Source organism: Lacerta agilis, chromosome 2 (assembly GCF_009819535.1).
Source record: "Lacerta agilis isolate rLacAgi1 chromosome 2, rLacAgi1.pri, whole genome shotgun sequence".
In the NCBI taxonomy this organism is placed as follows: Eukaryota; Metazoa; Chordata; class Lepidosauria; order Squamata; family Lacertidae; genus Lacerta; species Lacerta agilis.
In genome coordinates this window covers 110081287-110107653 of record NC_046313.1, presented here as the reverse complement: position 1 = coordinate 110107653, position 26367 = coordinate 110081287, and the positions used below count along the sequence as shown (strand labels likewise).

General features: G+C 43.7%; 2 protein-coding genes across 2 annotated transcripts in view; one reads left to right on the top strand and one right to left on the bottom strand.

Moving 5' to 3' along the window:
* LOC117042423 overlaps positions 1-25737 on the bottom strand; it is an 88466-nt gene extending 62729 nt beyond the window's left edge. The window contains 7 exon segments of the mRNA XM_033141970.1: positions 1168-1460; positions 3532-3844; positions 10900-11032; positions 11034-12867; positions 15382-15508; positions 23200-23586; positions 25565-25737. Coding sequence (XP_032997861.1) covers positions 1168-1460; positions 3532-3844; positions 10900-11032; positions 11034-12867; positions 15382-15508; positions 23200-23376 — 2877 coding nt within the window. The 5' untranslated portion in view covers positions 23377-23586; positions 25565-25737.
* LOC117042654 (oocyte zinc finger protein XlCOF6-like) overlaps positions 1-26367 on the top strand; it is a 663370-nt gene that overhangs the window by 180147 nt on the left and 456856 nt on the right. The window lies entirely within an intron of this gene.

Below are 26367 nucleotides of genomic sequence, written 5' to 3'. Positions count from 1 at the left end.
ATGGCCTCGGTCCAGTATACCTGAAGGAGCGTCTCCACCCCCATCGTTCTGCCCAGACACTGAGATCCAGCGCCGAGGGCCTTCTGACGGTTCCCTCGCTGCGAGAAACCAAGTTACAGGGAACCAGGCAGAGGGCCTTTTGGGTAGTGGCACCCGCCCTGTGGAACACCCTCCCACCAGATGTCAAAGAGAAAACCAACTACCAGACTTTTAGGAGACATCTGAAGGCAGCCCTGTTTAGGGAAGCTTTTAATGTTTTATAGACTATTGTATTTTAACATTCTGTTGAAAGCCGCCCAGAGTGGCTGGGGAAACCCAGCCAGATGGGCGGGGTATAAATAATAAATTATTGTTATTGTTGTTGTTATATAGTATATAAATAAATAATATTTATTAGCCATTACATTCGTAACAGAAAGAAGGCTAAATTATATATTAATATATTTATGTTAGACTTCCCAATCTCATCTCTCCATTAAACCAAATCAAATAAATTTAAGTCAAAAAGAGTATGACACTGACATCGACAACTCTGTTACTGTAGATCATTCATGTAATTTCACATATTGCTTTACCACTATATTATATTAGAATTGGACAAGAGTTATTCCAATGCAAGGACCGTATTGGAGTACAAAAAGCTATCCCATTCCTCAATAAATCTATTCCTTGGATTATCTTTAATTTTTTTCAGAAAGGTAAGCCAACTCAATATATTCTAAAATTTTATAAAACCAATCTTTTTCGCTAGGTGTTGTTTCATTCTTCCAATGTGACGCCACTAGGATTCTTGCAGCTGTTGAGGAATATAAAAAGAAGTTCCTCATCTTGTTGGGTATATCAGGCGTTGTTATACCTAACGTGCCAAGATTTTTACCTCAGTGGGGAGAAAAGAGCATTTTGGAAATGAAGGCACTTTAGAGGAGTAAAATGGGGGTTGGTGGAAGGACCACTCTTCTGACATACCGGTAGCTTCAGCTGCGTAGGTAAAGTAAGAACATCAGGAGATATGATTACAAACCTCCCATGTATAATAAGGTTTGGTCTAACAGAAAGTGCAGGGAGGAGCAATATTCACCACCATAGCTAAACAGAATCTCCATGTCTAGAGGCAGTGGGCCTCTGACCTCCAGGTGCTGGAAACCAAGGTGAGAGGAGGGCACTTACCTTTCCTAGAAGCCCCTCAGTGTCTGGGAGCAGGGTCTGGTCTGTCCCCCCTGCTCTCCCACTGGGCCACTGGCTGGTATCCGCAGCTCCCCTGAATGAGGCCAGGAGGACACCATCCCCAGAGTGGGGAGGACTGGGAGCTTGTGGGGTTTCCCAGTTTGAACGAGGGGGGTGCATCGTCTTCAGGCAATCCTGCCACTGGGCATCCCAGTGCTGCTGCAGCTCCTCCTCCTCTGGCTCCTGCTTAATCTGACGTAAATCTTCCTGAGGCAGAAGATCCCTGAAGGTCTCAACTTAGCCTGCAGGAGATCTTTTTCCTTTGGATTCCAGGCTCTCCCTTCAAATGGGTCTCCTCGGTCCCTGCTCTTCCATTTTTACACTACCCTGCTGGAAAAGAAATAAACACCAGTGTAGAATAAAAGTCAAGAATAAAAACAAAAGCACATTTTTAACCATTAGCCAGATTTTGATATATATTATCACTCTTTCTATTTCTGATGTTCAGGCTGTGAATGACAATATCGCCCAAACGACCCTACCCTTGGACGAGAGGAAGTTATCCAAAGACCCGAGGATACCCCAAGGTTTACGGAAGTACAAATAATATTTGGGGGTGGGAGGACCAAGGCAGTGGTAGGGAAATCCAAAAACAACTCAGTGAGAGGACTGAACATGTTCAGTGACCAGGGAATACTGATCCTGGCAGCAACTTCTAGCATGTTGGAAAGGAAACAACAGATCTTTGTACATGACTAAGGCTGCGATAGACCCACCTAACATTTAAAATATATGCCTTCACCCAAGAAATCCTGCGAGCTGGTTTGTTAAGGGTGCTGAGAACTGTAGCAATAAACTACAGTTCCCATGATTCTCTGGGGGAAGCACCATGCTTTAAATGTATGGTGTCTGTACAGCCTAAGAAATAAACAAACAAAAGGAATATTGACCAACAATATTTAAAGCATGGTGCATGCCTTTGGATACATTGGCCACACAGCTCACTGGAATGTGGCCTCCAGAATCAATGCAGCTTTAAGCCCATAAATGTTCCTCTTGTTCTATAGGAAAGAACAATAAAATCTGAGGCTATCAGGAGGAGAGAACTCCTGGATCTACAGAGTTAATGTTTTCAACATCCTATGGAAACAAACTGCATTGAGATTTCTCTCTAATTACTTTGAGATTTCCCCCCCTTAAAAATATGAAGTATAGAAATGAAATGAGTAATAATCTGAACATTAATAACTAATTTCAATTGTTCCTTAGTCTTTTACAATACTGTCTTCGATGTTTTTATCACCATTAATTCATTTCCATATGCCACTTCTAAAGAATCCTCCTTTCCTCTGCATTTTCAAAACAGTCACCCGCTTCGACTCTCAGCTGTACTACTGGGGAAGGTGGAAGATAAAACCTTTAAAGAAACAGGCTTAAGCCTCTCTCACTTATTTACACGCAGACACAAGAGGTCACTGGTTTTGATAGCTTGGGAAAAGATCAGATGCGATCTCTGGAGAACAGACATATTAGCTGTCCTTTTAGGCATGACTGGTCAACAGAACCTCCATGTGTAGGCACAGTGTACATTGATTTGGGGCAGGCAAAAGCATCCATTTCCTTGCTAAATGAATCTGATGGGCATCATTGCCACAAAATGCGGTGGTGGTGGTGGTGGCTTAGAGAGCTTTAAAAGGCCATTCATGAAGTAGGGCGATAGGTTTATCAATGGCACTGGCAGAGGTAAGGGGGGGCAGAAGTAGTGGCGTGCTAAGGGTGCCACGGGGCTGCAGAGTGAGAGGGGCCCCTCCCTGCTGCCCTGCTCTTCCTCGCCTTCCCTCTCCGCCGGTGGGAGAGCGTGAGCTTGTGCCTGTGCTGCCGCCCCCTCAACCCACTCATCGCCCTTGCAGCCACCGCAGGGAGGCAGAAGCAGGCGAGAGGGAAGGACAGTCGGAGCGGAGGGAGGACCGTGGAAGAGGAAGGGGCTCCCCGATGAGGGACAGGGAGAGGGGCGGCAAACTCAGGGAGACAGGAGCCCCAGGTACGCCGCTCATCAGTGGGCGACTATATGCAGCCTCCATCGCGAAGCAGCAGCTGCCTTTGCCCCCTCATTGTGCCCCTTGAGCTCAACATCGTCTCTAGGACTGAAGGGAGCAGCTCTCCAGGGTCTCAGGCAGGGTCCGTGCCAGCCTTAGCCAGAGATGTTTGTCCCTGTGCCCTCCTGCAGATGCCCTGCCCCCGAGCTGAGCCCCTTCTCCTTCCTGCCCGGTTGGGGGGCGCCCTGCAGCCTCCGGCTAGACTCGGGGCCTGATCCTGCCAGGCGAGGCGCACGTGCTCTCCTTCTGCTCCCCCCCCCCAATCCTTTACCTCTGACCCCTCGCTCCGTCCCTGCACCAGAATCCGGCTCCTCTCCGGGGAAACTCGCCAGGCCACTGGCCGCTGCTCCTCCGCTCTCCTCGGCGGGGGGACAGGAAAGTGCAGCCGCTCTCGAGTCCCCCTGGCTGGCCCCGTTTCCTGCCTCTCTGAGCATCGGAGCTCGCTGGCTGTGGGTTGGGCCCTGGGAGGCTGCAAGGCTGGATGCGCCCCCTTGCAAGGCGAAGGCATCGTGCATGCAGCGAGATCTCCCTGCTGCCTCCCCTGCCCTCGTATTTGCAGCCCGCTGCTTCTGATCCTGGAGGTTCTGCTCTTAACGGTCAGGGCAAATTGTTGTCGTTCAGTCGTGTCCGACTCTTCGTGACCCCATGGACCAGAGCACGCCAGGCACCCCTATCCTCCACTGCCTCCTGCAATTTGGCCAAACTCATGTTAGTAGCTTCGAGAACACTGTCCAACCATCTCATCCTCTGTCGCCCCCTTCTCCTTGTGCCCTCCATCTTTCCCAACATCAGGGCCTTTTCCAGGGAGTCTTCTCTTCTCATGAGGTGGCCAAAGTACTGGAGCCTCAACTTCAGGATCTGCCCTTCCAGTGAGCACTCAGGGCTGATTTCTTTTAAGGATGGATAAGTTTGATCTTTTTGCAGTCCATGGGACTCTCAAGAATCTCCTCCAGCACCATAATTCAAAAGCATCTATTCTTCCGCGATCAGTCTTCTTTATGGTCCAGCTCTCACTTCCATACATTACTACTGGGAAAACCATAGCTTTAACTATACGGACCTTTGTTGGCAAGGTGATGTCTCTGCTTTTTAAGATGCTGTCTATGTACGTCATTGCTTTCCTCCCAAGAAGCAGGCGTCTTTTAATTTCGTGACTGGGCAAATAGATCAACAATATTATATCTGCTCCACTCCTAGCTCTGGAGCAGCTGGGAATAAGCTTTTGGCAATCTTCTCTAGGGGTCTTCTTCACGTGCCACCATCTGAGCCCCATGTAAGATAAAGTGGAAATAAAGTTTATGTTGCACTAATAAGCCTCCTTGTGATCAGGTGTGCACTCAGTGGTTTCTAAATCCTCATTAAAAAATCCTGAAATTTGAGGAAACTGGGACGATGCCACCCTGCAGCCAGAATGCATAGTTGGAGGAGTCCAGCTTCCACTTAGCTTCAGCATCTAACGCCAGGGTCAGGCCCCGTTATCTTTCCATACCCTCCAACATTTCTCTGATGAAAATAGGGACATCCCATTCCATAAATATATTTTTACTATTCATACACCACACATCTTATTACGTTGGCCCAGCCACTCTGGGCAGCTTCCAACATATATAAAAAACATAATGAAACATTAAACCATGGTTCAATTAAAAAAAAAAAAACACCTCCACCCTCAACCCCAAAATAATAATCAAAAGCACAAGGAGACACACACACACACACCATTTGGGAGTTAGGACCAAAAAAAAAAGTCATTTTATTATTTTATTACTTATTTTCACAGTTCAATCTATCTATAAATTTTATTGTTTATAGCCAATGACCAGCACAATACAATATGAGCACAAATCACACAGCTGCAAAACAAAAGACATTGCATTCACCAGACCAGGATAAAATTTATAGCATCCAAAATTTATTTTCACATTTGTTTCAATTTGAAGATTATAGTGTTGTAAGCCAAAAATGGCTTATCTTCTGAGTTACACCAATAAAACTCAGAGACAAGAGGAGTTTGGAGTCCATTGTTGTTTATTGCAAAGCAATAGGTTACAGTCAAATATTTCCCCAAAACTGCAACCCCACCCAAGGGTCCGGGCAGGGGTATTTATAACATTTCAAACAAAGGATTTCAGTTTTAACCAGTCATGTACATCATTACCTCATTGCATGTTTAATACACATGCGCAATAATCATTGCTAACTAAACTTTGATTCTTACCATGATCTGTTACATTGTGTTAGTATGCATGTTAGGAAACTGTGTTACATGTAGCCATTTGCACCATGTGTCAACTTATGTTCTAGCTCAGGGGTCCCCAAACTAAGGCCTGCGGGTCGGATATGGACCAAGCGAGCCAATTATCTGGCCCCTGAAGACCCCCGACGCCTGCTCTTACTGGCGCGGCTGCCCGTCTCCAGGTCAGCACTGTACCAGAAATAGCTTGTGTGCATGCGCAAACATCATTTTCGGCACACTTCTGGCGCGGTGCAGCACCGGAAATAACTTTTGCCCATGCGCAAAGCGCCATTTCCAGTTCACTTCTGGGTTTGCGGAGGCCTGTGCACATGCACACAAGCTATTTCCGGTGCCGCGCTGCGCCAGAAGTGCACTGGAAGTGATGCTTGCGCATGCATGCAAGCTATTTCCAGTGCTATTGTTGCATACATGAAGAGGGGCCTGCATTTTTTTTAAAAAAATCTGTCGGCACTATTTCTAAAATGAAGGCTTCTGGTCTCTTTATGAATGGAAATTTTAATATTTTTAAAAATTCATTACATATGTTGTCCCCAAATTCTCTTACATTCCCACCACATATGCATATACGAGCCTTTACCCATTTTACATCTCCAGCACACTTCTGATCTATTTTTATACATTTTGGCCAATTTGGTGGGGGTAAGATGCCATCTGTATAGCATCTTCATGATATTTTCTCTGAGACTACAGCATGCTGTAAACTTTATGTCTCCTCCCATAGTTTCTCACACTCATACATGTGAATATTGTATCCAAGATCTTGGGCCCAACACACCACTACTCCCTTCAGTGTATGTAGTTTAAATTCTCTTAATGCTTAATTGTTTATTGAGCAGGGGCCCTTAGTGTCACGAAGCAATCCCTTTCAAAGCAGCTCCATAAAACTGATTGTGCCCACACACTACCCCTTTTGGTGCAGGGACTTTGATCCAGACAGGAAATGTTAAGCAGAATCCACGCCCCTCTCTGTGTCGCCCTTAGGTGTTCTCAGCCTTCACCTGCTTCATGACTCCACCTTGCATGAGAAAGAAGGATGGAGCTCCAGGAAACTGGAAGTGGTCCTTCAACCAGCAAGGACATGGACCATCACAGACAGATCCCGTCTCCTGCTGTGGGGTCAAGAGTGGCCCTGGGATGGTCAAGAGAGGAGGGGAAGGGGCCAGGGACAGAAGGAATGGCAGGGCTCCAGATGCTCCCTTGGACCCCTACCTTGACACCAAGGGGAGCTCCTTTTCTGAGGCTAAAAGCATTGGCGTGGAGGTTTGATTATTGTCAGGAGCGCAAGGAAGGGGTAAAGGAAACGTAAAACACCCTAAGGACACACTAAGAACAGAATGAAAATAGCCCCGTCTGAGTGAATAGCTACTGGAGAGCATAACATGGGAGTTTAGCTGTAATGTTCACCTGCCTCCCTATACTAGTCTTTTCTAGTTCCCAGGTTACCTTTCCTTCTAGACAGCTATTCCAGCTCATCATTCCTCCCCATTTCTTTATGGAGGGTCAAAGGCTATGCAATTTGAACAGATGCTACTCCAACAAACAACTGGTGTCTTCTGGGTGCACTGAGCTCCCTTTCCCCCACTTCTTTCCTCCAGATATAATACAGATTCCCTCAGCATCTTGCCTCACCTTCCAGAAGGCAAATATATCTGATTAAGTGTTTGTTTAGGACATCATTATATTGCATGAAATACCACCTTGTTTCTCTGAAGAGTAGACTCTTTTCATCAGCAGTGATAAATATATTAATTGGTTAATGAACAACAGCTTTGATGCTGCAAACATGTCTGAGATTTCAGACATGCCCATTTCATTCAAGAAATACTTTTCCTTTTTTATTCTGGGCTCTTGCCCTTCTGCATTCCTTCTACTTCATTGTCTAACTGACCTCACATTTTTCCTTCCACCCATGAACATGTATTTTTGATTCTGGGTATTTGACTTCTCCCATACTGCTACCATCAAGGCAGACATCTGGGGCAGAGATCCAGGGCCCCCACTCAGCAGCAACAACAGGTGGAGGCCCCACAAACATTTGTCACATTTTGAAGTTTTTTTTTTAATTAAATTTTTAAAAAGGCTTTTCCTTAGCCTTCCATAGTCCTGAAGTTAGCTCTTGAAAAAGAGGGGGTTTCCAAAAAAGCATGGCCCCCAAGAATGACAACAAATACTTCCAAATTCTTTTCTGCACATCCAGAGACAGGGGCTAGCAACCTTTTAAAGTAGAGGGCCAGATCACTGTCCCTCAAACCTTGTGCGGCTCTCATTACTACAGGATCCAAAGATTCCGTCGAAAAATAATAATAAAGTTCCGAAGATCTCAGTTCGGCGCCGCAGCATATCTCTTCCATTCTGAGACACCCTCCCAAGGTTGTGGGGTGTGCGAAGCCTTGTTGCCCTGTTTTGAACTCCACTCCCAAACGTGCCTCCCCCTTCAAGACGGAAAAGTAGAGAACACGCGTCCTTTTGCAGCGAGGGGTTCCTTCTGCAGAAGGACACCTGTTCTCTGCTCTCCCGTCTTGGATGGGGAGACGTGTTCGGTAGCGGAGTTAAGAACAGGAAAACAAGGCTTCATACACCCCAGAACACTGGGAGGGTGTCTCAGAACGGAACCACTCGCTGTGGTGGCGGCAGAAGGAGTAGTGAGTGAGGGGAGGGACGGCGAGGGGTTGCCTTAAATGGAGGCCATGGAGCAATCACGCTGGCACAAACAAAGCTCGGGACCCTTCCTCTTGGCTCTAGGAGGAGGGAGGGAGGAGGAAACCATGCTGCTGGCACCAATCAAAGGCTAGCCCCCTTCCTCTGCAGGTTGGGGGAAGAAGCCAGAAGCCAGGAGGGGGGGAAGGTGGCACCACCGTCAGGTAGAGAAAAAAAATGGTGCAGCCCAAACGATATGAATCAGAACCATGTGGCGATTTCTTTTCTTTTTTTAAAATAATATTTATTAGACTTTTTTTCCAATTACAAACCAAATTACAATCAATTTATAACACATGATTAAATTTTTCTAACCCCCCTTTCTCTCACCAAGAGGAGCATACCAAATAGACCCCCCTCTCACTGGGGTAAACACTTCTAATTTGCCAATTTAATCACCTTACCATTCACATATCATCTTAACTTCTGGGACTTCCCCGACTCCCACCCGTTGACTCCCAAATCAAACCTAATTTACAGTTATTACCAATAGTCACAATACTATTTCCTCTCCTTCTCACATTTACTAATATTTCTAGCAGAATACTTTTCCAATTTGCGAATCTATTTCTTCTTTTTTTAACTATCCTCCACACTCACTGTATTTCTAAGCTTTCATTTCCCCCCCAAATCTATCACAATAACCTATTTAAGATTGAATTAACCAAAAATCCTTCCCCCCTTTACCTCACCATTCATTTTAAGACCATAACATTATCCATTAGCCATACCTTGTGTCAATACCATAATAACCAGAGAGTTTCCACAAAGTTCATAAAGATTTTCAACCCACCCCCACTCTTTCAAATATCGAAATTCCACAGTCCTGGGAAACTGGTTTGTACTCCATTCTTATCTCATATGTCCTTGAAAATTTTTTCACAACTAGAGTCTGTGCCACCTTCCACCAGGCACTCTTTTTTTCCAACAGTTTCCCCATTTTTTCTTCTTGTTGTTTTCTGCCTCCTAATTTTTCTGCCTTTCCTCGACGGGTTGTATCCACCGTTTTTTTCCTCGGATTTTCTCCTCCTCATTATATTTTTCCTTATAGTTCTCACAAAAGGTCCTAAAATCATTTTCCTGCACAGCTAAGTCCGCAGCTGGAACTGTCCCCGTTAGCTGGTTTAAATGGTTAATTCCATCTGTTAAGTTGCACAAAAGTTCCAAAACTTTTATTTTAAATTCCTTAGTCCATTTCCTTTTGGGCATCTTCAAAGTCCATAAAAGTCCATAAAATCAATAAAGTCCATAAGGTCAGTAAAATCCATAAGATCAATAAAGTCCATAGAATCAAGCAAGCATATGCAATCCAGAATAATGTCTCAAAGAGGGTGCAATGCTAACTTACAAGCTTCAGAAATTTCTTATTTACAAAATCTATACATTGCTTCGGAATTTAAAATTACACTGTTTCCTCCTCTTTCAACGTTAAGGGAACCGACTTCCGTTTTTAGAGTTCCCGAAACTTCCCAATTTTAAAATCAATTTTTAAACTTTTGTCCAGATCGGTACTTACAAAAGCCAATTAGCCGAATCTAAGAAGAATTTGATGCTCTCCCCCGCCGGTACCGCTACTTCCCGCTGCGAAGCTAGTGGTGTATCCACAGCCCCCGCGCCTTCTACCTCGCTCGTCATGGCAGCCCTTACTAGGGCAAACCGGAGAGCAAGGGAGGCACCCTGGGGGGCCCGCCGGATCCCAAGGCACCAGGACTCTCAACCTGGTGTTTCTGGGGGGTCGAGGCGTAGTCTCGACACCCCCTTCCCTCGCAGCGGCGGAGAAACCTCGGACACGAGGTTTCTCCCGACCGGGAAGGATGGCGCCAAACCGGAAGTCTCCTAGCCCTAATCTCCCCTAGCCCTAATTCTTTCACACATTCCTTTAAAACATTTCTGTGAACTAAGAAACAGAAAAAAACCCTTACTAGTCACCTTCCACAGGTCAAAAGCCAATGCAGAAAATATTTAATAAAAACAGCTCAAAACAGGTACACAAGAGCACAGAAAATAGGAGAAGATGAATTTTAAAAGGAATCCCAAATGAACATTTAACACAGAGACCTTTTCATTCAGCTGGAAAATGCTATCAGTAAAAAAGTCTTCAATGGATTATTCAAAGTTCAAGTAGTGAGCGCCTGGAATGTTGATCTATAAGACAAGGGCAGCCCATCATTTTGGCAGTTAAGGGCGGACCTCAAAACACACTCTCCCTGCTTATCTAGCAACAACTAGCTACTTGTTTTGTACATTTAGTGTATGTGACCTTCATTACTTAATAAATATATACAGTGGATGCTTGGTTGGCGAACGTGATCTGTGTAGCAGGCACATTTGCAACCCACAGTGTTCCCAATCTGCGCCTGCACATCTGCGGGTTGCGATTCAGCGCTTCTGTGCATGCACAAAGCATGATTTAGTGCCTCTGCGCATGCACGCGCAGCGAAATCCAGAAGTAACCCGTTCCGGTAATTCCGGTTTCGGCGTGTCCGTAACATGAAAAGACGCAACCTGCAGCGGACGCAACATGAGGTATGATTGTATGTGTATACAAATTTACGTACATCTCACACATTCCATGCATTTACAACTGATTTCCCCCTTTATGAGTTCCTTTATGTAAGTAGTGAACCCTGAGTGGAACACTCCATACATTTATATGGTTTTCCGTGTGTGAATTTGCTAATGAACATTAAGATCTCCCTCTGAAGCCCATTCCACATTCAATACACCTGTAGTTTTCATAATGTGTGTTAGCTGATGTTTTCTAAGGTATCCATTTTGACTGAAGCTCTTTCCACATTCAATACATTTAAACGGTTTCTCCCGTGTGAGTTCGTTGATGTTTTCTAAGTGCTCCAATCTCACTGAAGCCCTTTCCACACTGCATACATTCAAATGGTTTCTCCCCCGTGTGAGTTCGTTGATGTTTTCTAAGTGTTCCAATCTCACTGAAGCCCTTTCCACACTGCATACATTCAAATGGTTTCTCCCCCGTATGAGATCGTTGATGTATTCTAAGTGCTCCACTTTGACAGAAGCTCTTACCACATTCCATACATTTAAATGGTTTCTCCCCCGTGTGAATTCGTTTATGTATTCTAAGTGCTCCACTGTCACTGAAGCTCTTTCCACAATCAATACATTTAAAAGGTTTCTCCCCCGTGTGAGTTCGTTGATGTATTCTAAGTGTTCCACTATCACTGAAGCTCCTTCCACACTGTATACATTCATAGGGTTTCTCCCCTGTGTGAGATCGTTGATGTATTCTACGTGCTCCACTTCTACTGAAGCGCTTTCCACATTCAAAACATTCAAATGGTTTCTCCCCCGTGTGAGTTCGTTGATGTATTCTAAGTGATCCACTTTGACTGAAGCTGTTTCCACATTCAAAACATTCAAATGGTTTCTCCCCTGTGTGAATTTGTTGATGTCTTCTAAGTACTCCATTTTGACGGAAGCTCTTTCCACATTCAATACATTTAAACGGTTTCTCCCATGTGTGAATTCGTTGATGTCTTCTAAGTTTTCCACTATCACTGAAGCCCTTTCCACATTCAATACATTTAAATGGTTTCTCCCCTGTGTGAGTTTGTTGATGTCTTCTAAGTGCTCCACTTTCAATGAAGCTCTTTCCACATTCAATGCATTTAAATGGTTTCTCCCCTGTGTGAGTTCGTTGATGTCTTCTAAGTGCTCCACTTTCACTGAAGCTCTTTCCACACTGCATACATTCAAATGGTTTCTCCCCTGTGTGCGTTCGTTGATGTATTCTAAGTACTCCACTTTCATTGAAGCTCTTTCCACATTCCATACATTTAAATGGTTTCTCCCCTGTGTGAGTTCGTTGATGTATTCTAAGTACTCTACTTTCATTGAAGCTCTTTCCACATTCCATACATTTAAATGGTTTCTCCCCTGTGTGGGTTCGTTTATGTATTATAAGAGTTTCATTTTTACTGAATCTCTTTCCACAATCAATACATTTAAAAGGTTTCTCCCCTGTGTGAGTTCGTTGATGTATTCTAAGTGCTCCACTTTTACTGAAGCTCTTACCACACTGCATACATTCAAATGGTTTCTCCCCTGTGTGAGTTCGTTGATGTATTCTAAGGTAACCACTTCCACTGAATCCCTTTCCACACTCCATACATTTAAATGGTTTCTCCCCTGTGTGAGTTCGTTGATGTATTCTAAGGTAACCACGCCCACTGAATCCCTTTCCACACTCCATACATTTAAATGGTTTCTCCCCTGTGTGAGTTCGTTGATGTAGTATAAGAGTTTCGTTTTTACTGAATCTCTTTCCACAATCCATACATTCAAATGGTTTCTCCCCCGTGTGAGATCGTTGATGTATTCTAAGTGCTCCACTTACACTGAAGCTCTTACCACACTCCATACATTTAAAAGGTTTCTCCCCCGTGTGAGTTCGTTGATGTACTTTAAGTTTTCCACTTCCACTGAAGCTCTTTCCACATTCAATACATTTAAATGGTTTCTCCCCTGTGTGAGTTCGTTGGTGAATCCTAAGTCTTCCATTGTGATTAAAGCACACCCCACATTCCCTGCATTTAAACTGTTTCTTTGTTCTTCCCAATGAATTCACTGTTGGCTCCATAGAATTCTGATTGTCATCTTCCTCACCTGTTTGGGAGTCTGGGACGAAAGAGAATTCTGTTAGACTTTCAAGAAAGACAAGAAAGAAACGGAACACACGTCAATCCCAATGTGCACCTTCTCTTATTTTAACACAGTCTCCCTTCTCCACTGTCCTCGCTATGTTCCAAATTTTTAGGAATGCAGAAGAGATAATGCCAAGAGCAACACAAGATTACTCCATTCACACGTAATAAAGCAGCAGCATTTTATAATACTGATCTACGTTGGAATGGGCTCCTTAAACACATCTCTGTATTTTTCACTTTCAAGTGAGGAAATCATCTCAGGTTCGAATAACCATATCTTCTCTGAGTAATTAGTAAAACTTAAGTGTTGTTATGCCACATGCAAATGTGTGAATATTGCAACCTAATATTAGAATATTACAACCTGAGAAGAGCCGGCTGGATTGGGCAAAGGCCCTCCTAGTCCAGCATCCTGTTCTCTCGGGGGCCAACCAGATGCCTGTGGGAAACCAGCAAGCAGGATTGGAACACAATAGCCCTCTGCCCTCTTGTGCTTTCCAGAAACTAGTACAGTGGTACCTTGGTTCTCAAACTTAATCCATTCTGGATGTTCTAAAACAAAGCGTTCCAAAGCAAAAGTGTCCCTTCGCATAGAAAATAATGCAAAATGGATTAATAAATTCCACATTTTTTTAAACCCCTAAAACAGTACTTTAACATGAACTTTACAATCTTACGAGACCATTGATCCATAAAATGAAATCAATAAACAATGTACTGTACTATAAAATAAATAAGACAGTATTGTAGATGATAAAAATTAAAATTACTTTTTTTCTTACCTGCACTGATATTAGTTATTGTTTGGATGGGGGGCTTTAATCCATTTCTGCAATCACACAATCAATCAGTAACACAGTCACAAAAACAAATGAACCAAAAAAGCCTCCAAAACAAAAATGTAAAATAAATAGCAAAAACAAAAGTTGTACTGTGAAATAAATAAGCCCCAGACCACTTAAACAGACAGCACTTTCAGGCTTGGGAATAATTGCTTCTTTATCTCTATTGTTGTTCTGCTAATGGTTCTTTTGGTTTTGTAGCTTTTATCCATTTCCGCAGGCAATCAATCAATCAATCAATCAATCAGTAGCTGGACTGGGTTCCACACAGTCACAAAAACAAAACAAAAAAGCAGAAAATAAACATAAAAAACAGACAGACCTCAGTGCAACACTGAAAACGGAAGTGTGGCACTGAAAACAAAAGTTTGGCACTCATATTGGAAGTGTAATACTCAAAAAGGAGCATGTTCGGCTTCCAAAAAAAGGTTCACAAACCAGAACACTTACTTTCAAGTTGTTTGACAACTAAGCCATTTGAGAACCAAGGTACCACTGTATTAAAAAGCATTATTGCCTAGGACCAGGAGGGCAGAGCACAGACATCAGTCTAATCCTTTTTTTCAAGCTATCCAAGTTGCTGGCTGTCACTTTCTCCTCTAGGATGGAAGTCCATAGACTAACTATGCTTTTGTTTATTCTCCTTTGTAGCCCTGAAAGGCTGATAAATGTGTTATAGCATCTCTGTATTCTTCACTTTCAAGTGAGGAAATGATCTCAGGTTCAAATAACCGTATCGTCTCTGAGTAATTAGTAAAACTTAAGTGTTGCTATGCCACATGCAACTGTGAGAATATTGCAACCTACCGGTAAGTACACTTAGACTAACTATGCTTCTGTTTATTCTCCTTTGTAGCCCTGAAAGGCTGATAAATGTGTTGTAGCCTAAGCTTTTGTGGGCTGCACTCTGACAAAGTGGACTCTTGGCGAGTAAATCTGGTGCCACTATAAACGTGCGAGTCTCTTTGTTGGCTTTGTGTACTTATTTTGAAATTTGTACCAAATTTGTACCACAGTATCTCCAAGTAAGCTTAGAGATGGATAAAATTACAGGGGTGCTATAAAATATTATACCTCTCACACACAACCCCATTCTGTAACATCGGCAAGTTTACAAAATTCACTTATCCTTCTTTTTCCTAGCCCTCCCTGCACACAACTGTGCAAGACATGCTTACAAATTCAATGCTTCTGTGTATACCAATGGCACACAAAACCTCATGGGGAAGAAAACTATGGGAGGAATTCAGTATTGTGCCGCGTCAATCATTTCATCACAGAAAGCATGTCAGCTTCCTAGAGATGTAATGTTTCTTCCTCTTCTCTCTCCATGAATTTAACATTGGAACTACTTTCTGCTTAAAGGCTGATCATTGGGCTTTCTTCCCACAGGATCCTTCTCCAACTTGATGTGCTCTGGAAGTTGTTAGACTACAACTCCCATCATTCCATTGGTCATGTTGGCTGTGAGTGAGAGGAGTTGGAATCTCATAATGTCTGGAGGGTACTATGTTGCAAAAGGCTAACTCAGAAGTTCTGGCATTCCCATTGTCTGAGAATTTCAGGCAGGAGAGAGGAAATGGCTTCTGCTGGACCCTCTGCAAATTGCAAAAGCACCCAATGACCCAGACCCCAACCCTTACCCAGAAAGCTGGCCTCTTCTTCACTCTCTCCCTCAGCCTTTGCAGAGAGATGGATGTTCTCTGTGTCCAAGGGATCCTGCTCAGACTTGGAGGACTTAATAACCACATCTTCCACAGGTAACAATTCCTGGAACAGAGATCGGGATGCATATTAGGACATCATGAAAAGCTAGAGAAGCTGACTGGCAGAAATCCTGGGTGTCAGAAGTCAAGGCTGTCAGCACAATAACACAGTACGCAAGTCATAATTAACTTGAAGATTTATTGCCAAACAAGCAATTAGCCTCGGAGAGCTGCCGTTGAGCATCCATCAAGTACACTCAAGTTGACCCTTCTGAAGAATCCTTCCGGCGTCTGCAGAATATACTGAACCTATGACCTTTGCGTCTCTTGGTTTGTTTTCTGTCTAAACCCTTCCCATTCGTCTACTCTTTGGCCTCATTGGCTCAGCTGCTTCCTCTTCTGGTGAAGGAAAGCTCCCTCCCTTGCTCTACGAGCCTGCCTGTGCCTCTTGAGAGCTTTGACTTTGTTGCAGCCTGCTTCCAGCTATCGTGTTATCTAAATTCCTTTCAGTGTCAAGAGGAGTGGGAGTCTGCAGCTGTCAGCTCTCAGCTGCCTGAGAGAAACATGAAACTCATATTTGGATGGCATGCATATTTATGGTGTGACAGGATAACAGCGCACAAAGGTTTTAAAAACCATATAAACCATATAATTAGAAAATCTTTGTGTAATGTATGGATAAGTTATAAAGATCTCTTAGAAGAAGAAAACTCCTAGGTGGTTATCATCTTTGGAGGCGAAGGCCAAGAAAAAGTTGAATATGGAAAATAAATGGTTAAAATATGTGGATCTGCTGGAGGAGGAGGATGGAGGATTTAAGTTGAGATCGTATGACCAACCTAAAGACAAATTGAATGACTGGTTGCAATAGTATCAGATCAATGAAATGTATAAGCAAGACGGCTTCCGGTTTTTGGCATGGACAGGAATGGCTGAAAGATACCATCGCTCCTGATCCCCATGGGGAACTCCCAAGGCTGTAATGGGAGTATGCAGCCTCCCTTACCTTCCCAGGAGTGTGGGAAGGACTGCCTTGCCCGCAGATGCCCCTTAAACCTGCTCTGTCCCTATGGGGAGATGAGCAGGGGGGCCAGGGCAGAGAGCACCCAGGGGAGAGGAACTCCTGCGGCCGGCCCGATCGTACAAGATTCCCAACGCTGTAAAATATAAATTAGTGAGAAGTCTTGGGCATGCTTCAAACGAAGGAGGGAAAAGTATTTTGTTAAAAAACTCAGCCACTGAACTATTAAGAAGAGAAGAGAAGTTTTTATCACCATATTGGTATGTGAAGCGGGACGGAAGGGGGGGGAGCCCCGGACTCTGTGATTGTATTTTGCTTTAATATTTTAAATAACGGGCAAATACCCCCCCCCAGAAGATCCAACTTTATTATATATAACAAGTGAGATCTGAAAGACTGATAATTCGAATTTGGTGGAGAAGATTTGAAATTATATACAAGAACTATGCGGGACTTAATGAAAAGTAAACACGCTGTCCTAATGAGAGGAGAAAGTAATTGTTAACATCTGGAAGGGGATAAAAGGCATTTTTATCTGTTGATTTTGGCAAAAGAGGAACCCCTTGGACACTGACTGATTTTAATTGGAAGAATTTGGTCGACTGCCCAGAAATGACGCAGTTGGAATTTGCCAGGACTGCATAAGCTAGAAATCGGAAGGAGAAGGTGTCAAATCTTTTTTAAATATATGAATCTTCAATTACGACTGGCTAATTCTCCTACAAGATGTAAGTGGGTGCACACGGGTGCATAATAAATGTGGAAAAATATTTGGAATACAAAAAAGAAGATGGTGATTCTTTATATGTGGCTTTTGGACTCAGCTCGTCAAAGGGGAAGGGACTGTATACTGGAGAAATATGGACTTAAATCCTCACAGAGATACTGTTTGCTTTGATTTATATTGCCTGTTGGAATATATCAGAGGCTGTGAAAAGATTGGAACGCGAAAACAAAGGACAATAGTTAAGATGAGACACCTTCAAAATTTGAAGCATGGGAAGCCATTAAGTAAAACTAAAATAATAATAATTCGGTTGATTTGGAACTTTTCTTTTTTTATTTGATAATTGGATAAATAATTTGGAATGTTTTATGTGATTCTGTTGTATTGGAAACCCTAATAAACATGATTTGGCCAAAAAAAAAAGAAAAGAAATGTATAAGCAAGACAGGAAAATTGGTTTTGCTGTAGAAAAATCCAAACTGGAAACGGAAATGCTAGACATTGATATTAAAAACTTTTCTAAGATGTATAATTTACTGCTGGAATGGCACACAATAGATGAAATGGTTAAATAAGTGATGATTGACTGGGCAAAAGATGTAGGGCACAATATAATGTTGGAGGGGGGAGTCGTAACTGTGCTACGACCCCCCAGAAGAACTTCAGGAAGGGCGTCCTGGAGACGTGGGATCTGACGGGCACCCAGTGCGCCTCCCCTGCTCTCCGGTAAGCCCTAGTAAGGGCTGCCGAGAGTGAGTGGGGTAGAAGGCGCGGGTGCTGTGGATCAAGCACTACCCTCGCAGCGAGAAGTTGCAGCTGCTGGCAGAAAAGAGTGCTAAATTTCTCCAGAATTTGGACTTTGTGAGTAGCAATTTATTTAAAAGGCTTTAAGACAATTCAGCACAGGAAGGGACTTAAAATAATGGAGGTTGGTCCCTGACAGTTGAAACAGAAGGAACAGTGTAACATTGTATCCGAGGCGGCTGTCAAAAAATAAGGAGAACTTCTTAAACTGTTTCCCCAATAAAGGGGGGATTGATTTTGGATTTATATGGAGTGAAATTTGATTTTAAAAAAAGTATTACTCTTTCTATCAGGTGGTCTTGAAAGGTTTGGCAAGAAACAAAGGCAAAATGGCTGCGGATGTCACAGCGGAGTTGTTTGGATGTTAGAGTTGTTTTTTGACCTGGAATATGACAAAGGGAAAATGGTCTGTGGACTTTCAGGAAAAGACTTTGGAGCTTTTGCAACAGATGGCACAGAACGTGAATCAGATGGAACAGACTGTGAGAGTCTAGAATTTGACTTTTCAGAATTCAGGATTGGATACAAATATTGAAAGTATGGAAGTGACAATTCCAGTCCCAGGAGCAACTGGGGAGGAGAAAGTGGAAGAGAAAAAACCAGCCAGAGACTTTCTGTTAAATAAACAAGGAAGGAGCAGTGTGGACGTAGATATAAAAGGAACGCTTCAAAAAGAGGAAGATGTTGAAGACGGAATTGACAAAGGAAATTTCATACTGCAAAAGGAAAGAAAAGAGGGGCAACCAGTTTGGTATGCACTCTGTCATGAGAAGGATATATGGAAGACTACTTAAGCAGTATGTGGACTGAGAACTCCCAGAAGTGCAAGCTGGATTTCGAAGGGGCAGAGGAACCAGAGACCAAATTGCAAACATGCGCTGGATTATGGAGAAAGCTAGAGAGTTCCAGAAAAACATCTACTTCTGCTTCATTGACTACACAAAAGCATTTGACTGTGTCGACCACAGCAAACTATGGCAAGTTCTTAAACAAATGGGAGTGCCTGATCACCTCATCCGTCTCTTGAGAAATCTCTATGTGGGACAAGAAGCTACAGTTAGAACTGGATATGGAATAACTGATTGGTTCAAAATTGGGAAAGGAGTACGACAAGGCTGTATATTGTCTCCCTGCTTATTTAACTTATATGCAGAATTCATCATGCGAAAGGCTGGGTTGGAGGAATCCCATACCGGAATTAAGATTGCCGGGAAAAATATCAACAATCTCAGATATGCTGATGATACAACCTTGATGGCAGAAAGTGAGGAGGAATTGAAGAACCTTTTAATGAGGGTGAAAGAGGAAAGCGCAAAATATGGTCTGAAGCTCAACATCAAAAAAACTAAGATCATGGCCACTGGTCCCATCACCTCCTGGCAAATAGAAGGGGAGGAAATGGAGGAAGTGAGAGATTTCACTTTCTTGGGTTCCATGATCACTGCAGATGGTGACAGCAGTCTTAAAAAGCAAAGACATCACCTTGCCGACAAAGGTCCGTATAGTTAAAGCTATGGTTTTCCCAGTAGTAATGTATGGAAGTGAGAACTGGACCATCAAGAAGGCTGATCGCCGAAGAATTGATGCTTTTGAATTATGGTGCTGGAGGAGACTCTTGAGAGTCCCATGGACTGCAAGAAGATCAAACCTATCCATTCTCAAGGAAATCGGCCCTGAGTGCTCACTAGAAGGACAGATCCTGAAGTTGAGGCTCCAGTACTTTGGCCACCTCGTGAGAAGAGAAGACTCCCTGGAAAAGACCCTGATGTTGGGAAAGATGGAGGGCACAAGGAGAAGGGGAGACAAAGGATGAGATGGTTGGACAGTGTTTTCGGAGCTACTAACATGGGTTTGGCCAAACTGCGGGAGGCAGTGAAGGATAGGCGTGCCTGGCGTGCTTTGGTCCATGGGGTCACGAAGAGTTGGACACGACTGAACAACTGAACAACAACAACAACTTTGCAAAAGATAAGACGAAAACCGAAGATAGCATGTTTTAACTTTTGGGCTCAGGTTCTTGTGAGGGTTGGAGTGGGTTAAAAAGGATATGTCTCTGCTATCTTTCTCCTTATATGGTTAAGACGGACAGATCTGGATGTTGGGGTAATGGGGAAATGTCAAGAATTATTAGCCAAAAATTTTGAGACCGGAGGGAGGGAAGAGTGCAGAAAAAAGAAGAATTTAGGAGTAGAAAACTAATTTAAGTAGGGGAAAATTTGATAAGGGTTTCAGAAAATTTCAGAAGTACTTAGGAGCCGAAGTTGAGTATAAATTATTAGGACTTAAGTCTGATATTGTATGATTATGTTTAAAAGATAAGGAGATAACATATTGTGAATAGGTAAAAATAGATCTGACCATGAATTAGGAAAACTGGTAAAGAGGATAGATAATGAATTCAACCGGGGGGGGGGGGATCTGAGGAAGTCAATTGACAATGAAACTGAGGAAAGGAAGAATGTTTGCCCTAAGGAAAAGGGCCAGACCTAAAGCAATGATTCTCTGCATGTTAAATATGTTAAATTTGCTCCTGTGAGAGAGGGGTTTGGATAATTGCTTCCCTCAGTGGGAGGGGGAGAGGATGAAAAAAATTTAACTGCTATGTAATGCACTTAAAATTGTCTATATATATATATATATGTTGGAGGATTGGGAAAGGTTGTGGAAAAAGGGAGTTAAGTTCACCGCATGTAATGTGTCGAAAGAAAATATGATGAAAATGATGTATAGATGGTAGCTAAAATGTATCATACATATGATAATAAATGATGGAAATGTAAAGAGAAAGAAGGAACCTTTTACCATATGTGGTGGACGTGCCCAAAAGTAAAAGACTTTTGGGAAAAGATATATAATGAGTTGAAAAAAGTGTTTAAAAACACATTTATTAAAAAAACTCAGAAGCTTTTTACTTGGAATAATAGGGGGAGAAATTCCCAAAAAAGATATGATTCTTTTTGTATGCCACAACAGCTGTGAGATTATTACTTGTCAAAAACTGGAAAACACAGGACATTCCAACTATAGAAGACTGGCAAATAAAGATGCTTGAATTCATGAAATGACTGGACGGGTCCGTGACCAGAAAGAGGAGATGGTGAAAGAAGCCTGGAAGAAATTTAGAGTTTATCTAAAAAAAAATTGTAATATTTGAAAAATAGAAAATATTTTGGAAGTAAATAAAGGCTTAGGATTCTAATTTAAATATAGCTTTAGAAAAATTTATGGTTAGACAAGTTGGAAGAAGTAAAGAAAGATGTTATATAAATGAATGATATTATAATTAGGAATTTGGATAACTGCTAAAGATGAAATATACTGGTAATGAAATTCAGATGGAAGGGATTAGAGGAAGTCATGTTATTAGGTGAGGAAAGTTATGAATAACAAAGTATACATATTTTGTATTGCGGACTGTTTTGTATTTTTATCTTGTTTTTATATGTATGTTATATTTGTTTTCATGCTTGTGGTATAAAATGAATAAAAATATATTTTTTTAAAAAGAGAAAAACATGAAACTCTCTGTTGCTGACTGCTCTCTAAGTCAGGCTATATTTCTGGGGTTTGGGCTGGTGTGTTCATGACACTGGGTGAGTTAATATTGTTAAATAGCTTTTGGACACTGTAGGCCACTATCCTATACACGGTAACATGGAAGTAAGTAACTTTGCCGAACAATCCTCAAAAACTGTGCCTATTTGTAAAGCATCTTTTCAGGCTACGATTCAGTCATCTGAACCTTATCTTAATAAATCTTGCAACAACCTTGCAAGGGAGGCCTGTGGTATTCTATTTGAACTGCACATAGCAGTGCTGAGGCTGCAAGATGTGCCAAGATTTTTTAAAAAATACTTACATAACCAAAATGCCTTGTTGTAACAATAGTTAAACATAATCTAGTATGCGGCAGCTAGACTGGTGACTGGGAGCAGCCACCGAGACCACATAATATTGGTCTTGAAAGACCTACATTAGCTCCCAGTACATTTCCGAGCACAATTCAAAGCATTGGTGCTGACCTTTAAAGCCCTAAATGGCCTCGGTCCAGTATACCTGAAGGAGCGTCTCCACCCCCATCGTTCTGCCCAGACACTGAGATCCAGCGCCGAGGGCCTTCTGACGGTTCCCTCGCTGCGAGAAACCAAGTTACAGGGAACCAGGCAGAGGGCCTTTTGGGTAGTGGCACCCGCCCTGTGGAACACCCTCCCACCAGATGTCAAAGAGAAAACCAACTACCAGACTTTTAGGAGACATCTGAAGGCAGCCCTGTTTAGGGAAGCTTTTAATGTTTTATAGACTATTGTATTTTAACATTCTGTTGAAAGCCGCCCAGAGTGGCTGGGGAAACCCAGCCAGATGGGCGGGGTAATAATAATAAATTATTGTTATTGTTGTTGTTATATAGTATATAAATAAATAATATTTATTAGCCATTACATTCGTAACAGAAAGAAGGCTAAATTATATATTAATATATTTATGTTAGACTTCCCAATCTCATCTCTCCATTAAACCAAATCAAATAAATTTAAGTCAAAAAGAGTATGACACTGACATCGACAACTCTGTTACTGTAGATCATTCATGTAATTTCACATATTGCTTTACCACTATATTATATTAGAATTGGACAAGAGTTATTCCAATGCAAGGACCGTATTGGAGTACAAAAAGCTATCCCATTCCTCAATAAATCTATTCCTTGGATTATCTTTAATTTTTTTCAGAAAGGTAAGCCAACTCAATATATTCTAAAATTTTATAAAACCAATCTTTTTCGCTAGGTGTTGTTTCATTCTTCCAATGTGACGCCACTAGGATTCTTGCAGCTGTTGAGGAATATAAAAAGAAGTTCCTCATCTTGTTGGGTATATCAGGCGTTGTTATACCTAACGTGCCAAGATTTTTACCTCAGTGGGGAGAAAAGAGCATTTTGGAAATGAAGGCAATTTAGAGGAGTAAAATGGGGGTTGGTGGAAGGACCACTCTTCTGACATACCGGTAGCTTCAGCTGCGTAGGTAAAGTAAGAACATCAGGAGATATGATTACAAACCTCCCATGTATAATAAGGTTTGGTCTAACAGAAAGTGCAGGGAGGAGCAATATTCACCACCATAGCTAAACAGAATCTCCATGTCTAGAGGCAGTGGGCCTCTGACCTCCAGGTGCTGGAAACCAAGGTGAGAGGAGGTCACTTACCTTTCCTAGAAGCCCCTCAGTGTCTGGGAGCAGGGTCTGGTCTGTCCCCCCTGCTCTCCCACTGGGCCACTGGCTGGTATCCGCAGCTCCCCTGAATGAGGCCAGGAGGACACCATCCCCAGAGTGGGGAGGACTGGGAGCTTGTGGGGTTTCCCAGCTTGAACGAGGGGGGTGCATCGTCTTCAGGCAATCCTGCCACTGGGCATCCCAGTGCTGCTGCAGCTCCTCCTCCTCTGGCTCCTGCTTAATCTGACGTAAATCTTCCTGAGGCAGAAGATCCCTGAAGGTCTCAACTTAGCCTGCAGGAGATCTTTTTCCTTTGGATTCCAGGCTCTCCCTTCAAATGGGTCTCCTCGGTCCCTGCTCTTCCATTTTTACACTACCCTGCTGGAAAAGAAATAAACACCAGTGTAGAATAAAAGTCAAGAATAAAAACAAAAGCACATTTTTAACCATTAGCCAGATTTTGATATATATTATCACTATTTCTATTTCTGATGTTCAGGCTGTGAATGACAATGTCGCCCAAACGACCCTACCCTTGGACGAGAGGAAGTTATCCAAAGACCCGAGGATACCCCAAGGTTTACGGAAGTACAAATAATATTTGGGGGTGGGAGGACCAAGGCAGTGGTAGGGAAATCCAAAAACAACTCAGTGAGAGGACTGAACATGTTCAGTGACCAGGGAATACTGATCCTGGCAGCAACTTCTAGCATGTTGGAAAGGAAACAACAGATCTTTGTACATGACTAAGGCTGCGATAGACCCACCTAACATTTAAAATATATGCCTTCACCCAAGAAATGCTGCGAGCTGGTTTGTTAAGGGTGCTGAGAACTGTAGCAATAAACTACAGTTCCCATGAATCTCTGGGGGGAAGCACCATGCTTTAAATGCATGGTGTCTGTACAGCCTAAGAAATAAACAAACAAAAGGAATATTGACCAACAATATTTAAAGTATGGTGCATGCCTTTGGATACATTGGCCACACAGCTCACTGGAATGTGGCCTCCAGAATCAATGCAGCTTTAAGCCCATAAATGTTCCTCTTGCTCTATAGGAAAGAACAATAAAATCTGAGGCTATCAGGAGGAGAGAACTCCTGGATCTACAGAGTTAATGTTCTTGCCATCCTATGGACACAAACTGCATTGAGATTTCTCTTTAATTACTTTGGGATTTCCCCCCCTTAAAAATATGAAGTATAGAAATGAAATGAGTAATAATCTGAACATTAATAACTAATTTCAATTGTTCCTTAGTCTTTTACAATACTGTCTTCGATGTTTTTATCACCATTAATTCATTTCCATATGCCACTTCTAAAGAATCCTCCTTTCCTCTGCATTTTCAAAACAGTCACCCGCTTCGACCCTCAGCTGTACTACTGGGGAAGGTGGAAGATAAAACCTTTAAAGAAACAGGCTTAAGCCTCTCTCACTTATTTACACGCAGACCCAAGAGGTCACTGGTTTTGATAGCTTGGGAAAAGATCAGATGCGATCTCTGGAGAACAGACATATTAGCTGTCCTTTTAGGCATGACTGGTCAACAGAACCTCCATGTGTAGGCACAGTGTACATTGATTTGGGGCAGGCAAAAGCATCCATTTCCATGCTAAATGAATCTGATGGGCATCATTGCCACAAAATGCGGTGGTGGTGGTGGCGGCTTAGAGAGCTTTAAAAGGCCATTCATGAAGTAGGGCGATAGGTTTATCAATGGCACTGGCAGAGGTAAGGGGGGGCAGAAGTAGTGGCGTGCAAAGGGTGCCACGGGGCTGCAGAGTGAGAGGGGCCCCTCCCTGCTGCCCTGCTCTTCCTCGCCTTCCCTCTCCGCCGGTGGGAGAGCGTGAGCTTGTGCCTGTGCTGCCGCCCCCTCAACCCACTCATCGCCCTTGCAGCCACCGCAGGGAGGCAGAAGCAGGCGAGAGGGAAGGACAGTCGGAGCGGAGGGAGGACCGTGGAAGAGGAAGGGGCTCCCCGATGAGGGACAGGGAGAGGGGAGGCAAACTCAGGGAGACAGAATCCCCAGGCACGCCGCTGATCAGTGGGCGAGTATATGCAGCCTCCATCGCGAAGCAGCAGCTGCCTTGGTCCCCTCATTGTGCCCCTTGAGCTCAGCATCGTCTCTAGTATTGAAGGGAGCAGCTCTCCAGGGTCTCAGGCAGGGTCCGTGCCAGCCTTAGCCAGAGATGTTTGCCCCTGTGCCCTCCTGCAGATGCCCTGCCCCCGAGCTGAGCCCCTTCTCCTTCCTGCCCGGTTGGGGGGCGCCCTGCAGCCTCCGGCTAGACTCGGGGCCTGATCCTGCCAGGCGAGGCGCACGTGCTCTCCTTCTGCTCCCCCCCCCCAATCCTTTACCTCTGACTCCTCGCTCCGTCCCTGCACCAGAATCCGGCTCCTCTCCGGGGAAACTCGCCAGGCCACTGGCCGCTGCTCCTCCGCTCTCCTCGGCGGGGGGACAGGAAAGTGCAGCCGCTCTCGAGTCCCCCTGGCTGGCCCCGTTTCCTGCCTCTCTGAGCATCGGAGCTCGCTGGCTGTGGATTGGGCGCTGGGAGGCTGCAAGGCTGGATGCGCCCCCTTGCAAGGCGAAGGCATCGTGCATGCAGCGAGATCTCCCTGCTGCCTCCCCTGCCCTCGTATTTGCAGCCCGCTGCTTCTGATCCTGGAGGTTCTGCTCTTAACGGTCAGGGCAAATTGTTGTCGTTCAGTCGTGTCCGACTCTTCGTGACCCCATGGACCAGAGCACGCCAGGCACCCCTATCCTCCACTGCCTCCTGCAATTTGGCCAAACTCATGCCAGTCGCTTCGAGAACACTGTCCAACCATCTCATCCTCTGTCGCCCCCTTCTCCTTGTGCCCTCCATCTTTCCCAACATCAGGGCCTTTTCCAGGGAGTCTTCTCTTCTCATGAGGTGACCAAAGTACTGGAGCCTCAACTTCAGGATCTGCCCTTCCAGTGAGCACTCAGGGCTGATTTCTTTTAAGGATGGATAAGTTTGATCTTTTTGCAGTCCATGGGACTCTCAAGAATCTCCTCCAGCACCATAATTCAAAAGCATCTATTCTTCCGCGATCAGTCTTCTTTATGGTCCAGCTCTCACTTCCATACATTACTACTGGGAAAACCATAGCTTTAACTATACGGACCTTTGTTGGCAAGG